At 45.2% G+C, this 14,294-nt stretch overlaps 1 protein-coding gene and 1 pseudogene across 1 annotated transcript; one reads left to right on the top strand and one right to left on the bottom strand.

Annotated features, from left to right (window-relative positions):
• Positions 1–2,970: 2,970 nt before the first annotated feature.
• LOC124707293 (vesicle-fusing ATPase) lies at positions 2,971–10,513 on the bottom strand. Its single transcript, XM_047238953.1, has 21 exons — positions 10,338–10,513; positions 9,503–9,598; positions 9,335–9,419; positions 9,201–9,251; positions 8,826–8,996; positions 8,566–8,720; positions 8,376–8,484; positions 7,817–7,916; positions 7,668–7,723; positions 6,943–7,008; positions 6,777–6,859; positions 6,039–6,172; positions 5,470–5,680; positions 4,784–4,915; positions 4,647–4,707; positions 4,506–4,565; positions 4,271–4,329; positions 4,095–4,182; positions 3,855–3,977; positions 3,580–3,645; positions 2,971–3,490 (listed from the first exon to the last, which is right to left on the bottom strand). The coding sequence occupies exons 1-21, from the start codon at positions 10,511–10,513 to the stop codon at positions 3,347–3,349; spliced, it is 2,226 nt and encodes a 741-aa protein (XP_047094909.1). The 3' UTR covers positions 2,971–3,346.
• Positions 10,514–11,920: 1,407 nt separating this feature from the next.
• LOC124708883 lies at positions 11,921–12,919 on the top strand (annotated as a pseudogene).
• Positions 12,920–14,294: the final 1,375 nt, after the last annotated feature.

The following is a 14,294-nucleotide window of genomic DNA, read 5'->3' as shown; positions in this document are numbered from 1 at the left end:
GAGCATCCCACCGGGAGCCTAGGCCCCCAAATGGTCTTTCGTATAGGGACAGGATCTGCATTAAGGAAGATGCATTCCTATGACACTACTACTGACTACTGTACTTCATAATGGTTGACGAGCAATTGCGTATGCTGAGCAGCAATTTCTGAAACAGAAACAATTAAAATCTCAGCCTCTGTAGTTAGCCAGACACAGCACGATCGATGATGGGCCGGTAAGTAGAATCACAGAGCCACAATCTGGTAATCCAGAAGGGTCCAAATTGCACGAGAGATCCACTCCCCGTCAGCATATAGAAGACAACAAGTTACGACGGGTACAGTTTAAGCTTACAGCTGACGACATTACAACACACAGTCTGAAATAAGAAAGAAACAGTACCAAAGCTTCAGATCATCTGTACAGAAAGACTAAACTAGCTAGCTTGTGTCTTTACTCATCAATCAAATGCATAGAGAGGACAATGGATCAGTGTATGAGCCGTGGCCCGTCCACTCCGCTCGGTTGCACCACGAGTACATCGACGACACATCGTAGGAGCCCAGGACGGAAGTAGCACTCTCCATCGATGATGTGTCATGGCGAGGGTAGAGGAGTGTGTTGCCGGAGTAGGACAGGGTGGACGGCGGCAAGGACCAAATGCCGGCGGCGGTGTTGTAGCTCGGGAGTGAATTGGTCGTGCCGTCGTAGCAGCTCAGCCCAGCAGTATTTCCTTGTGGAACTTGTGATGTGGCCCAATCTTGTCCAGGATGCAGGAGGGTGGTGCCGTAGGAGGTCAAGGGGGAACTGGGAATCAAACAGTCTGCAAACTCTGAATATTGCGATTTCGCTGCTTCTTGCTCGAATGGAACCAAGAAGGGCGTGGCTGTGGTCGTAACCGACGGTTCTTGCTCTTCCTGTGGCTCATCTGTAACCAAGAACTCTTCTTGTTGCCCTGATGTAGAAGAAACCACGGCAATCTGATTTGGTACGGCAGGAGGGGAACCAAATTGCAGGCATCGCCTCACGCGTGCCGTGGAACACTCGCGGGAGCCGGAGCCTGCAGCCTTTCTCTTCTTGGATCCCGGCACCAAAGATTTCGAGGCGGACTGGCGACACGTCTGATAGATCTTGCAGATAACAGGAATCGGCTCGCCGCGGTGTCCGCCGTCTTCGCGGTCGACGACGCTGAACTCGAGCATGAGCCATCCGTTCCTGGGCTCGAAGGTGAAGACCTGGCGGTACCCCACGACCTCGTCCCCGTCGAGCACGTCGCGGCGCCCCTTCTCGGAGTGCCAGGTGCCCGCGCCTCCCGCGACGGTGCGGCACCTGCGGGTGTCGTGGCTGCTCTTGGCGCGCACGGACGTGAAGAAATACCACTCCTCGCTCCCGCCGCCGTTCTTGGCCGACGCGGCGAGGAGGCCGGCAACGAGCGAGGCGGGCTCGGCGGCGTAGACGTCGGCGTCGTGGATGTAGTGCGCCGTGGGGGCGGGGAGCGGCGAGCCGGCGATCTTGCGCTTGAGGTAGACGGTGATCAGCTCGGCGTCCTCCGGGGAGAAGGAGGCGCCGCAGGGCAGGGACGGCGGCGCCATGTGGGCAGAGGGCAGAGCTGCTAGGGTTTGAGAGGCGGTGCGTGCGCGGGAGATGGAAATGAGGGAAGGCGTGAGAGGGTGCCGGAAAGTGGAGGTTATATCAAGGCTGTCCCGAATTGGATTGGATCCAAGCGTACCGCGTACGCGTATGGAAGGTTTTGAAAATTCAGCCAAGCATGGAAAGGTTGAGGCTTTTGGGAGGGACAGAAGTGGCTTTGGTATGGAAGGTTCAGCCAAGCATGGAAAATCGCGTGCAAGGGAGATTGGCATGAGGTCGGTTGGTCGTTGTATTCGTCGCATCATGAGATAATCACTATTCACTAGCATGCCACGAGATCAAGGAGCTGAGTGAGAATTTTTCTACTCCCTTCAATCCATATTAATGGACACAACTGTATCTAGATTCACATGCATTTTGTCTTAAGTTTTGTTTTATTGGGAGGCTAGCTAATGAGGCTGCCTATAATTGTGCTAAACAGGCTAGTTCTAGTACTAGAAGAATGTGTTTGTGGATTAACTTTACACCATCGTTCTTAGTTGATATCCTTGCAAAGGATTGTAATCCCACAAGTTAAGAAATGAAGCTCCTTAATCCGCAAAAAAAAAAGTTGTACGCTGCAATGCTGCGCCACAGAGTTGAGTTTTGTTGTCGCTCGATAGGCTAAAGTACATTTCCTTTTGATTCAAAGAATGGATAATATTATCTACTTTTAATCTCTCCATTATGTATGCCTTTTTAATTTGCCATTCCGGTAAGAAATGGTCTGAGAGCATCTCTAGCAGATACCCTATCCGGACGTACCGCATCGCACGGATGGGCTAACTACATTAACTAATTTTGTGAAAAACATGCCCGGCCGAACAGATACCTCATCTGTGAACCGCAAACATGATATCGTCGATTTTGGCGTCAGAAATTCACACTAGTTTATCGAGTTCATCCGAGATTTTACAAGATTTTGCAAAAGAAGAAACTAAAAGTTCATAACAATCTAGGTTAGCTAGCCCGTGATTTACTACCATCACCAAGGCTTGGGCGCAGCGATCCACTCCTCCATGGTGTCCTCGTCGAAACCAAGAAAAAAAAGAGCGATACGAGGCAAGATGAGGTATCTGCTAGAGATGTTATGATCGAATCAAACCATCCATTGGTCGTCACTCCCCTCCTATTCTGTTCGACAACTAAGGTCAAGAGCGCCAGCGGCAGAGTGCCAACAGTCAAGCCACCCTAGTCATAAGAATGTGGTTGCGGTTGATGGGTAGTGCACAAGCTACAGAATACCACATAGGCACAGAATTTAAAATCCAGGTTCAATTCACTAAAAAGGTGAATGACTGTATGAATAGTGTCTAAACTTATTTTCTGTTGTGCATTTGTCTTTTGTGGAACTATTCAAAAAAAAATCTCAGTATTTCAGGCATGCTAACGTGCATTGAAGCAGGGCAGCACCCGGTGCGTTTGTAACAATAGAACTTTTCACCACAAACCAAACACCACTTAAAACTCCTGACCATGCAAAAAAATTACCCCTAGCTATTCCTGGCGTCCAGATCCCAAACCAAACAAGCCCTCGGGATCTCAGCATACAGAATGTTTAGATCAACAGAAGCATAGCAAAAAGACAACTCCCGCTGAAATGTGACAACGAAAGAGGCTACTCACGGTTAAACCAAACCACTCTCCTCTACCCTGTGAAAATAGCAAGCTGGGGGAAATGGATTAAGCAAATTCCTATAGTGGAGGCAGGGTCCTTCTCAGACGTATGTGTCCATCAGTAGCGGATGATGTCGCTCAAGATGCTAAAGAAATGGTTGAGGTCTATCTTCTCCTCCCCGGAATAAACGGCCTCCGCGCTTCCCCCTGATGGCCCCTGCGCAGCCATTTCGACAAGCATGTACAGCTTCTTGATCGGCATCTGCAGTTAGCGAGAGGATTGTAAGAGTTTGAGCAAAGAAGGTTTTTGTTCAAGGGGAACAATATGATAACATTAGAACGAAAGAATACATCATCCAGTGCTTCTGCTGCTGATTCAATGTCTCCTTCCTCGAACACATTGAGATGTCGTAACACCTGCATAGAAGTCATATAAGCTTAATAGGGAGTTCAATTCCAAACAATGTCAGAGCCACAATGTATATATATTACAGAGAACAGTAGAGCAACCATCTACTGTTAGAAAATATGCAATGTGAAGAGTTCTGCCACAGTGCCAGTGTGGTGAAACGCGCCAGTATCTTCATATATAGCTCTCAATATATGTCTCATAGTAATTATCTTACCTTTGCGGCATCCTCCTTCTTGAGTTTGGGGACATGGTAGGTCACCGAGAACACATCACACATACCAACGGATTCTAGAAATCCCACCTCACTTGTTGTTCCGATAACAAGCAAGTTCTTGCCCTGCAAAACACAAGAGATACACGCGATTCAAAGACAGAAGTCAAGTCAAAGCTGTTTTGCAGACAAAAGAATCAAGAATAGTAGTGCTACTGAACAAAAAAATGTTATTGTGCAAACCTTAGGAGGAACCCTTTTGAGGAGGACCATAAGAGTTTGTGAGATCAAATTTGAAAAACGTGGTCCGATGGCAACATACTCCAGTAACCTAAATGATCATAAAAGAGCACCAAATACTTCAATCAAAATGAAAGGATAGATGTCACCAAACTTTTGTAGCTTTAAGGTTCTAGTACCTTTCAATGTCATCAAGAATTATGATGCTTAACTGAGATTTGTAAGCATCCTCAAAAACCTGTACCATCACAACAAGATACTTCACCTCAATACAGTTATGTGAAAGCATACAGGAAGCAATCAGCATAACTACAAAAGAAGAAAGCAGGAACAATAAAGAGGATACACAATTCAAATAGATTCTTTCATGTATTAGCTAGCTACCACATGCATTATATCAAGAAGATCCCTGACCTTGCAAATCTGTGCACACTTGCTGCTTTCACTGAAACCAATCATTGTCTCTGCTGATATCTATAGTGAAAACAAGAATTAGTATGCGAACCGTGTAATTTGCAATAGAGGGTGAAGGGAACCAGAAGAAAAGAAACTTACAATTTTGACATACGCAAAATCACTGTCAATGCCAACAGTGGCTGACAAAGCCGATTTGCCACTGAAAAGCAATTAATGTCAAATGAGGTTCCACCAATATTTTCAAGGACAACAAATATGTGCTTTGGAGACTTTACCTTCCAGCAGGACCTTCCAAGAGACAGGTCACAAGTGGGCTACCTTTGCTAACTTTAACTTGCTCCACAAGAAGCATAGCTCTCTGAAAAATGTGCTTATGTGCCTTGCCACAGTCAACAATACCACGTAATCTGTAAAAACAACAGAACAACGAAACATTAAATTGCAGTAAATACGGAGGCACACTGAAGACAGAATAAGAGATACAGGAGGGTAAGGAATTTTAAATCCAAGATGCTTTGAGCTCTCCACAAAATAAGATTTCTTATCTGGCCGACAAAGCTATAAGCACGTGGTTTCTTTTAGTCAAATATCAAATCTTATATGGCACAAAGCTACAACCATGTGGTTTGTTTTAGTCAAATGTCAAAGTGGGCATGACATTGACATTCATCAATTGTAGAGTTACCTGACGAAAAAAAAATCCTATTAAGCTAACTAATGACTGTATAAATCCCAACCCATGAATTGCTGAATTAAGGGAGGAGAATGACAATGCCCATAGGCACTAGCCAATGTTGACCATAAATATTTACAAGCAAAAATTCCAAAGGACGCATAGAAGTATCATGTAACAAGAGCTGGACCCAGGAATATGCCAAGAAGAAGCTAATTATGTCACTTTAAAATTCGCGCTGATGGGAATCATATTGTTAAATTAATGTGTAGAATTCAGAAGACGCACCTGCATCTTTCAAGGTCATCAGTCGAAGCACCAAATGCGGGAGTAATTTCATGAAGTCCATTCACAAAATCATCCATAGTAACCTTAATACTTTCCTCATCCAAAGGTTTAGTGAGGTCATCCATGCTTATCTGCCGGTTCAAAGCAAATGAAACTGCACTTTTAACAACACCTTCCAACTCTGCTCCACTGTAGTTCTTTGTCCTTGCAGCTGCATTCAGAAGATCATGTGTCATTTGGATGTGATTTTCACACTTATGAATCATATATAGTAAACACTATCATGCTGAAGAACTTCCCAGTTCGCAAACCCCTAGTTAATCATACTAAAATATCAGACTGCAAAACAAATGGCATTGAGTGCTAAAGGAAGCATCCCTATTTGCTAACAGCAGACACTTCTTTAAGAAAAAATAACCAGATCACTGAAGTACAGATAATTGCACGAGCATAACATATTGCCAACTAATAAACTAACCGCTCCATGGTAGAAATATTTTTTAAAGACATTTTTTGCTATAATAACACAATGCCACAAACAATTATAATTCACAAAAAAACAAACATACCTAGCTCTTGAAGATTAACATCTGGAGAAAGGAAAGAGCTCTCTTTCATCTTGCTTGTATGAATTTGAAGAATTTGCAAACGGCCATTCTCATCTGGCAGGTTTATCTCAATATGAACTTCCAGTCGTCCCGGTCTGCAACAAACGTAACAAACATCAATGAGCATACACAGAGGCTGAGAGTACAACAGAGCTGAACTAACAAAAGAGAATATGGTGGAGCCATCTATCTGACAGTCCACAAGAGTGACTAAGAAGCTTCTCTTGTGAATTGCCCAGTTACATGCACCACTAGGAGTTACTAACTCCGTCCCTAAGGTGGAGCCCTTGTTTTCCGTGATTATTCATTGACCAAAAAATCAACTAAAAATAATGGGATATTTATTACAACAATTATAGCATTCAAAACTTTTTCGAATACGAATTCAATGATAGAATTTTTATAGTATATACTCCGCTGCCTTTTTATAAGACATTTTGGCAAGCAATCAAGCCTGCCATAACGTCTTATAAAAGGGAACAGAGGAAGCAACATATATTGTGTTATTCAAACTAATGATCTAGGTTGGACATTGATGCACGCCACTTAAATAGGGACGGATGGAGTATGAATATAATGACAGATTTGCTAGATCAGTTTGTCTTGTCAGGAAACTCATTTGTTTCAGTGCCACACATTTGGAGCTACTAATGTCACATTTGCTAGATGAGTCTGTTCTTCAGGCAACATGGGTCATACCTCAATAAAGCTTCGTCAAGCAAATCCTTACGATTGGTCATTCCAATAAGCAGCACGTTATTCAAAGCCTCAACACCATCTATCTATAGAGTTAAGAGTTTGGACAGAAGTCAGTAATACATATAACCAAAGGACATAAAGTAGTTCAAATTCTAGGAGAAAGTACCTTTGTGAGAAGCTGATTTACAATGCTATCATGTACCCCTGTACCATCTCTGCTGGATCCTCTAGACTGTACAACCAGAGTTTCATTAATATAGGCAAAGTTGGTTATTATTTTGAATAAAACTGGAGCCAACATACATGATGTAAAAATACGATATGATGGCATGTGCACTTGGATACAATTGCAAGGTAAAGAGTTCTCGAAGAGATGAAAGTGTTTGCTGTGGAATCTTAAACATAACCGAAGAAAAATACAGAGGATATAAGCATATCATTGGTTTCATGAAAATCAAATACTATCTTCTTTTTTAGGAGCACAAAATCAAATGTTATATGTTAGGAGTATCTTCTTTTTTTGGAGAACCAAACAAGATGGTATATGGTAGGAGTATCTTCTTTTCTGGATAACCAAAAACCAAATGGTATATACAAGAATCTATTCCAAACACAAGTTATGAGATACTCTCTAGCCAGGGTGCAATACACCATTACCCAATACACTATTAACCACTGTCGCAGCACACACTAGAGGAGAACTATTCATGTTGTCATGTTGATCAGGGGCAAAATACACTAGTAATTAGTGAAATCCAAGTTGATAAGAAAAGACATGCAGTATCTAGTGACTAGTGAAAATCACAAGCTAATTGTTCTGTCATGTTGACAAAGTCCTAGGCAAGTGAGTATATATAAATGATGGTAAGAATTAAAGTCAACAGAACGCACCTTGCAGATAGCATCAATTTCATCAAAAATGATAACGTGGAGGTCACTATGATCACCTGTGTTGACAAGGTGGCACAAAAAGTAAGTGTTGGAGAGGGTTCACCCCACACAGAAGTATGAGAATGCTTTCTATTGATGAGATATGGTACCTTGTGCCTTCTGTTCATTTTCAGCATCAAGAAACAAATCTCTTACATTCTTCTCCGTTTCTCCAACAAATTTGCTCAACACTTCGGGCCCATTCACAATCTGTGAGGTTATGAAGAGGTATTTAACATCAACAACAACAAACTTCACAGAAGAGGTATTTAACACCAAGTAAACATAATTGACAGGTATATGGCATTAGAGTGTTGGCAGAATACATATTACAGACTAGTGACTACTGATACCTGTGCTACAATTAATGAATTAGTATGATATTATGAAAGTTGCTCAGTATAAAATGGACTATGATACACAGTTTCTTTACTGAACTGATTTTACAAAAAAGAGAACTGAGCACCACAAAAATAATTAAAAACAACTCATTATCACTGCCGTTTCTTCCAAAGTCCAAAACCAATGTTTTAATGTAATCTTCACAAATTCGTACAGGGTCTTACAGAATTCAAATATATATAAGTATGGACTAGACAACGGGCGGCAATACAAAAATATTTAGACGGGTAACAAGACCATGCTCCATCCCAATAAGAATATCCATACCTTGGGATCTTTTCCGTTCAACAGTTTTCCAATCTGACGGGCCATGAGGGTCTTGCCAGTACCAGGAGGCCCATACAGCAACATACCCTTTACGTGTTTGATGCCCAATCTACAGTATTCAGTTGTGAGTACAACATCATCTATTACTTATATAGTAGTACAAAATCAAAGAAGCAGGTATGGTACTTACTTGTTAACAACATGAGGAGGAAACACCCTTGAAGCAAATGCCCTACGGAAAATGTCTGTGAATTCATTACTTAACCCACCTATTCCTAGTTTTTCCAAGTTAAACTCTTTATGTTTGAAAAGCTTGCTGCTAGCTGCTTCTTTTTGATTGATGACCTACATCAGATTAATGGGTCATATTGTGATGTTTTCACAAGCCAGAAACAAAAATGCTCGTCACATAAACAATCAATAGAAGAGCTGATAAGAGCATAGAAGAACCTTAATTCCTGAATTAGGAGCAGCCTCAAATATGATGTATGTATCACTTGAAAGGAATCCTCTGTCCAACGGCGTGGAACTCTCTTGACCCTCTAGCAAAGCTTGATTGACGGTGAATATATAGTTTGTTCCATAAAACTCGAATGGCACTCGTTGCCCAGTTGTCATGACCTGTAAACAACCCCACAGGTCACCATTATGGGCACACAAGTAGAAGCAGTATTCTAGTTGAATCACATACATTTCAATCTAATCACGCATACGAGACATGTCGTGAACAGCATAACAATATAACATGCATGATGAATTTATACTGGTGAAAGAAATGAAGATAACCTCTACTCACAGACACAATACAAACAGATTATGCCATACCTGATCCATAAATCTCTTGCGGAGTTGTTGAGCAAGCAAGACAGCATCCAGCTGCAAAGGCACATTCATGCATATCAAACCATGCAAATAAAACATTAATGGAACTCAAATCATAAACTGTCCAATGAACTTACATCCTCAGCTCGGTTGGATCTAGCCTTGGTATACTCTAGCTCTAACGTGAGCAATGCCAGCTTGAAACCATCAGGAGGAGCAAAACTGCACAGAAACATTATTAGCCGCAATCGTAAGGCAACACAGAATAAACTAAAACGATTTCAGTCGTCAGTTGAACATCCTACCTGCTAACAGTGATGGAATCCCCAGCAGACACCTTTGCCTGTCGGCGCTGAATGGCGTTCAAAGCGATGCTTCCCCCAGCAACAGCATCGTGGGCAGTAGATATTCATTAAGGATCAAACATGAAAGAAAGATTGTATAATTCTGAAGGAAAAAACAGCACGGAATAATATCATTAAAGCTCCATAGGATTCCACGTGAAAGCCTATTATAGTTGAGAAAACAGGATGTGATCATAACCAAGGTAAGGCTTGAGAACAATAACATCTGAAACCCACGTTATGGCGATCCTAGCAGAATAGGGCAGAATTAAACCCCTACACTGGGATGTTTGAGTTAAGTGGTGTTACAATTGCATGCCTATAATGAAAACACAGATGTTTACTGAAAATTTGACCATCATTCATCATGGCTTCCACATCCTAAATAAATGGCAATTACTGAGCACACGCTGAACTCAGAACGTGATACTGTGGACAGCATTTATCCAAATTGTTTGCCTTAGCAGTCGCCATGTGGACCAGCAAATCACACACTATGATGGCATCGTCTAGAGCAAGCAAAAATAGCACCGCATTGTTCCCAATAGATAAAATTCTACGACGCTAAAGGTACAAAAACACCAGCATCGCGACTTTGAAAAACGGGATCACCACGAAAACGAGATCAAACGGCTACGGCGACCAAAAACAGGCACGCGCAGCTCTCTAGTCTAGACCCTCCGGGATTACGAACCGGACCGAGCAGCGGATCAGATCAGCGCGCCGTGCCGGCTCGCTTTCGGAGGAGAGATCTCATGGGGCGAGATCGCGGGAAGAAGGGGGAATAAAAGGATATCGTAGGGCGAAGACGAGGACGTCGCCGACGAGGGCGAGGGCGTTGGGGAAGCGGCGGATGTCGGCGGTGGAGACGTATGCGCAGTTGGTGAGGGCCAGCTCCTGGCTGGGCGTGCTGACCACCGCCATGGTGGCCGTGGCGCCGCCGCCGCCGCCCTGGTAGCCCCTCCCCGCCATGGCCGCGCCGCAGCGGGAGAGAGATCTCGGGGTGGGGAGGTCGAGGAGCCGCGGGGAGGTAGAGGAGGACTTGGTGCGAGGCGAGCGAACCGTGCGATGCGAGGTTGCAGCAACGCTGCTGAAACAGAGCGAGGAGGTGATTAATTTCCAAGCCTCTTTCAAGAATTGTGCGTTGCTTCGGTCTGAAGGCAGTCGTGGACACGATCTATTGGTCAGGGTCGTCCTAGCTGGCCATGCCTAATTCCCTGCGGCAAGACGAGAAGGCCGCGCCGTATCGGAGGCATCCACTTCGACTTAATAGCTGTTACCGTGATTGTACTCAGAGGGCGATTTGCACAAAAATAACCTAAAAGTGAAAGAAAAGCACAGACTGACCCACCGGGCAAACTATTTCACCCATCTAACTCTTTTGTGTGGCGCCCCTCCCATGGGCGGGGCGCCACACATGCCAGTGTGGCGCCCCTCCTGCCGGCGCCACTCTCCCAGCCGATGTGGCGCCCTCGACGCTGAGCTGGTGCGCCGATCCGACGTGGCAGCATGTGTGGCGCCTCTTCCAACGGCGCCACACATGCCCTTACAATTGCCCAAAACATACTGTGAGACAATTCGTCTGGGACTTAGTCGTTTTGGCGAGGCTATATGTGTGGCGCCGATGCCACGGGCGCCACACTAGCATGTGTGGCGCCGATGCCACGGGTGTCACACATCCACTTAAGTGTGGCGCCCGCGTCCGCCCCCAGCCCGACCCTCTCTTTCTCTTCTTTCTCTCCTCTCTTCCTCTCCTTCAACCGCCGCCGCCGGCCGCCTCTCCGCCGCCAAAAACCAAATCCTCCACGGATTGGACAGATCTGGCCGGCCAAATCCATCCCCATACAATCCTCAAGGTATTCCCCTTCGGTTCATCCAAGATTTGCTCCGGTTTAATTCGATTTAGCCGTTTTGCCTAGATTGGAAATGTTGGTTATGTTTGAACCATAGATTTGTATGCATGTGTTTGAACCATAGATTTGAACCATAGATTTGTTGGAACCATAGATTGTATGCATGTGTTTGAACCATAGATGTTAAATTTTGCTAGATTGTATGCATTGTATCCAAAGATGTTTGAAATGGCTATGTATGTGTTGAAATGGGTATGTAAGTGTTGAATGTGTATGTGTAGGAACCCTAGATATGTATGTATCCTAGATTTGTGGATTTGCTGGCGCCGGAGGAATAACTCATATGGTGTTCTATCCCTAGGCATCAAATTTCATGAATGTGTATGTGAAGGAATAACTCATATGGTGTTCTATCCCTAGATATGAATGTATATGTATGTATTTGATGTATTTGTGATGGCTTATTTGGATATATTCTCATGTATGTGTTGCTCATAATATGTTGTATTTTGTGTAAACATGTAGGATGGTGTGGCTCCTGGATCAAGAGTACGACAGGGATCACCGGGCTGTTCATATGACGGAGAGGACAACGGATCTTCACCCTTTGAAGATTCGTTACCATGGCACAGTGGATATACCGTATGACGAGAGGTACACGGAGTTCATCGAGCCTACCGATCTTCTCCCGTTCATATCCCTTGTAAGCCGTGGGGGGCCGAACATGAACCCCTCGGCACTCACCGCCCTTGTTGACCGGTGGAGGCCGGAGACTCACGCCTTCCACTTGAGGGCCGGCGAGATGGCCCCTACTCTCCAGGATGTTTCCATGATCCTTGGACTACCTATTCAGGGCGAGCCACTGTGTATGAACACAGCTTCTGATGGGTGGCGCCAGCAGATGAAGGCGCTTATTGGCGGTGGCTCCTTCGGCGCCAAGCAAATCCAAAGGAGAGAGTTCCCGCCGGCGCGTCTTTCTCTTGGATCGGGACTAACTTTGCACAATGCCCGGACGGGGCCAACGAGGACACTCGGAGGACGTACGCCCGCGTGTACTTATGGTACATGATTTCGAGGACTCTCTTCCCGACAGGTGGGGAAGCTGGCCCATTGGTGTTGGCTGAAGGCGCTGACGGTGTTGGACAACCGGTGGAGTTGGGGAACAGCGGCACTTGCCTACCTGTACCGGCAGGTGATGACTTGTTCTATGTACTATTTTCCTATAGTAGTGTGCTAGACAAAGTAGTAACCAAATGTCTTATGTACGCAGTTGGACGAAGCTTGTCGCAGGACTGGGAGCAGGACTGGGAGCGGCGGTATTGGTGGATGCTTGCTCCTACTTTCCGTATGGAGCTGGGACCGCATATCAGTTGGGCGGCCTAGGACACTCCCCGAGAGGCCATGGCCTCATCACCCGAACAACCCTGATCGGGAGCCGACTTGGGCATACCTTTGGGACAATGTTTCGGAGACGACGAGCGATCCAAAGATCATGTACATGCAGTACACTGCGGAGTTGGACACTCTTACCGCTGAGCAGGTAACCGATCACTCTTTTGCAATCCTAGTTTTCATTGATTCTACTGGCATGTTCTAAATTCTGAAATATTTGTATGCTGCAGGTGGAATGGGAGCCATATGGTACCTACTACCGTATTGGCGCGGGGATGCCTGACCTCAACCACAAGTGCACGGAGGAGGCGCGGTTCTGGCGTATGCGCTGCCCACTCATATGCATGTGGCTTGTTGAACACCACCAGCCGCACAGAGTGATGAGACAGTTTGGGCTGTATCAGGAGTGCCCACCTCAGTGGCAAGACACGGACAAGGCGCTTCATAGGTAAACTTCTGGAATCATGCGATGGAAGATTCTTGATAGAAGAGGTAGAATCTAACTTCTTGATTCTTGCAGGCTTGATAGGCAGCGGCAGAGGAAGATCACAAATTGGCCAGTTCATCATAGCGGCCACGTCGCAGCGTTCCTACACCGTTTGGAAGCGACACGGACTGCTGGCCCTGTGGAGATTGTGCCTCATGACTTGGCCGCTTTCAACAACTACCTCCAGTGGTTCCATGAAAACATGTGTATCGAGTTAGTGAAGCACGCGTATGCTGAGCACATCTTGGACGACCCCATCGAGTTCGATGAGGTTGCGCAAAGCCAGCATGACACCTATGCTCGCAGAGGGAGATCGACTTATATTGCTTCCGAGCTGAACTTCGTGGTAATGGATTCTCTCATTAACTAGTACATCATCTAGATTGTCATGTGCTCGCTTAAATTGTGTATGCTATGTTTGTCACAGCGGTCGGAGATCCAAAAAACAGCTGACGAGTGCGAGGTTATGTGGGACCAGAGCGGGAGAGATGAAAAGCCTATCGGACCGTTGCGGCATTTCATTAAGGTATGATCACCAACATTGAATGTACGCTATTATGTTCTGGTGGCTTTGTAACCATGAGTTCCATGACGCAGAACACTGCATGAAAGATGCGGCGGTTAGCCAACTTGCTAGGTTGCCGCGAAGGCGAAATCCCTACATCCTCCTCTTCTGAAGAAGCGCAGGTATGGACTATTTTGTTGCTGTAAAACATGTTCTTACTAATTTCAGCTTTTGTAATCTCATGTGTTCATGTTTGTTAAGATTCCTGACGACGGCGAAATTTTGAGTCAAAACATTAGTCGCGGCAAGAAGCAAGCCCCACGGTCTTCTTACCAGTTGAAGCCAAGGGGCAATGCTCCAAACCGGTACACTCCGGAAGATTATGTCAACCGAGGAAAGAAGGTTGTCATTGAGGAGGATGAGACGCCGCCGCGGAGATCATCTTTGAGGAGGATGAGGAACGATGAGCCCTTATCTTCAGAGGAGGAGGAGCAGCAGCAACAAGAGCCACGGCAG

The sequence above is a fragment of the Lolium rigidum genome, chromosome 4 (assembly GCF_022539505.1).
Source record: "Lolium rigidum isolate FL_2022 chromosome 4, APGP_CSIRO_Lrig_0.1, whole genome shotgun sequence".
NCBI classification, from domain to species: domain Eukaryota; kingdom Viridiplantae; phylum Streptophyta; class Magnoliopsida; order Poales; family Poaceae; genus Lolium; species Lolium rigidum.
This window is presented reverse-complemented; position numbering and strand designations above follow the sequence as displayed.

Bases quoted from the DNA above. Each gene is read 5' to 3' on its own strand.
- LOC124707293 (XM_047238953.1), bottom strand. From the start codon at position 10,513: ATGGCGGGGAGGGGCTACCAGGGCGGCGGCGGCGGCGCCACGGCCACC. The intron at 9,252-9,334 runs GTAAGTTCATTG...GTGCCTTTGCAG, and splicing joins GATCCAACCGAGCTGAGGAT to CTGGATGCTGTCTTGCTTGC. The intron at 8,721-8,825 runs GTTCTTCTATGC...AATCTGATGTAG, and splicing joins CTCCTAATTCAGGAATTAAG to GTCATCAATCAAAAAGAAGC.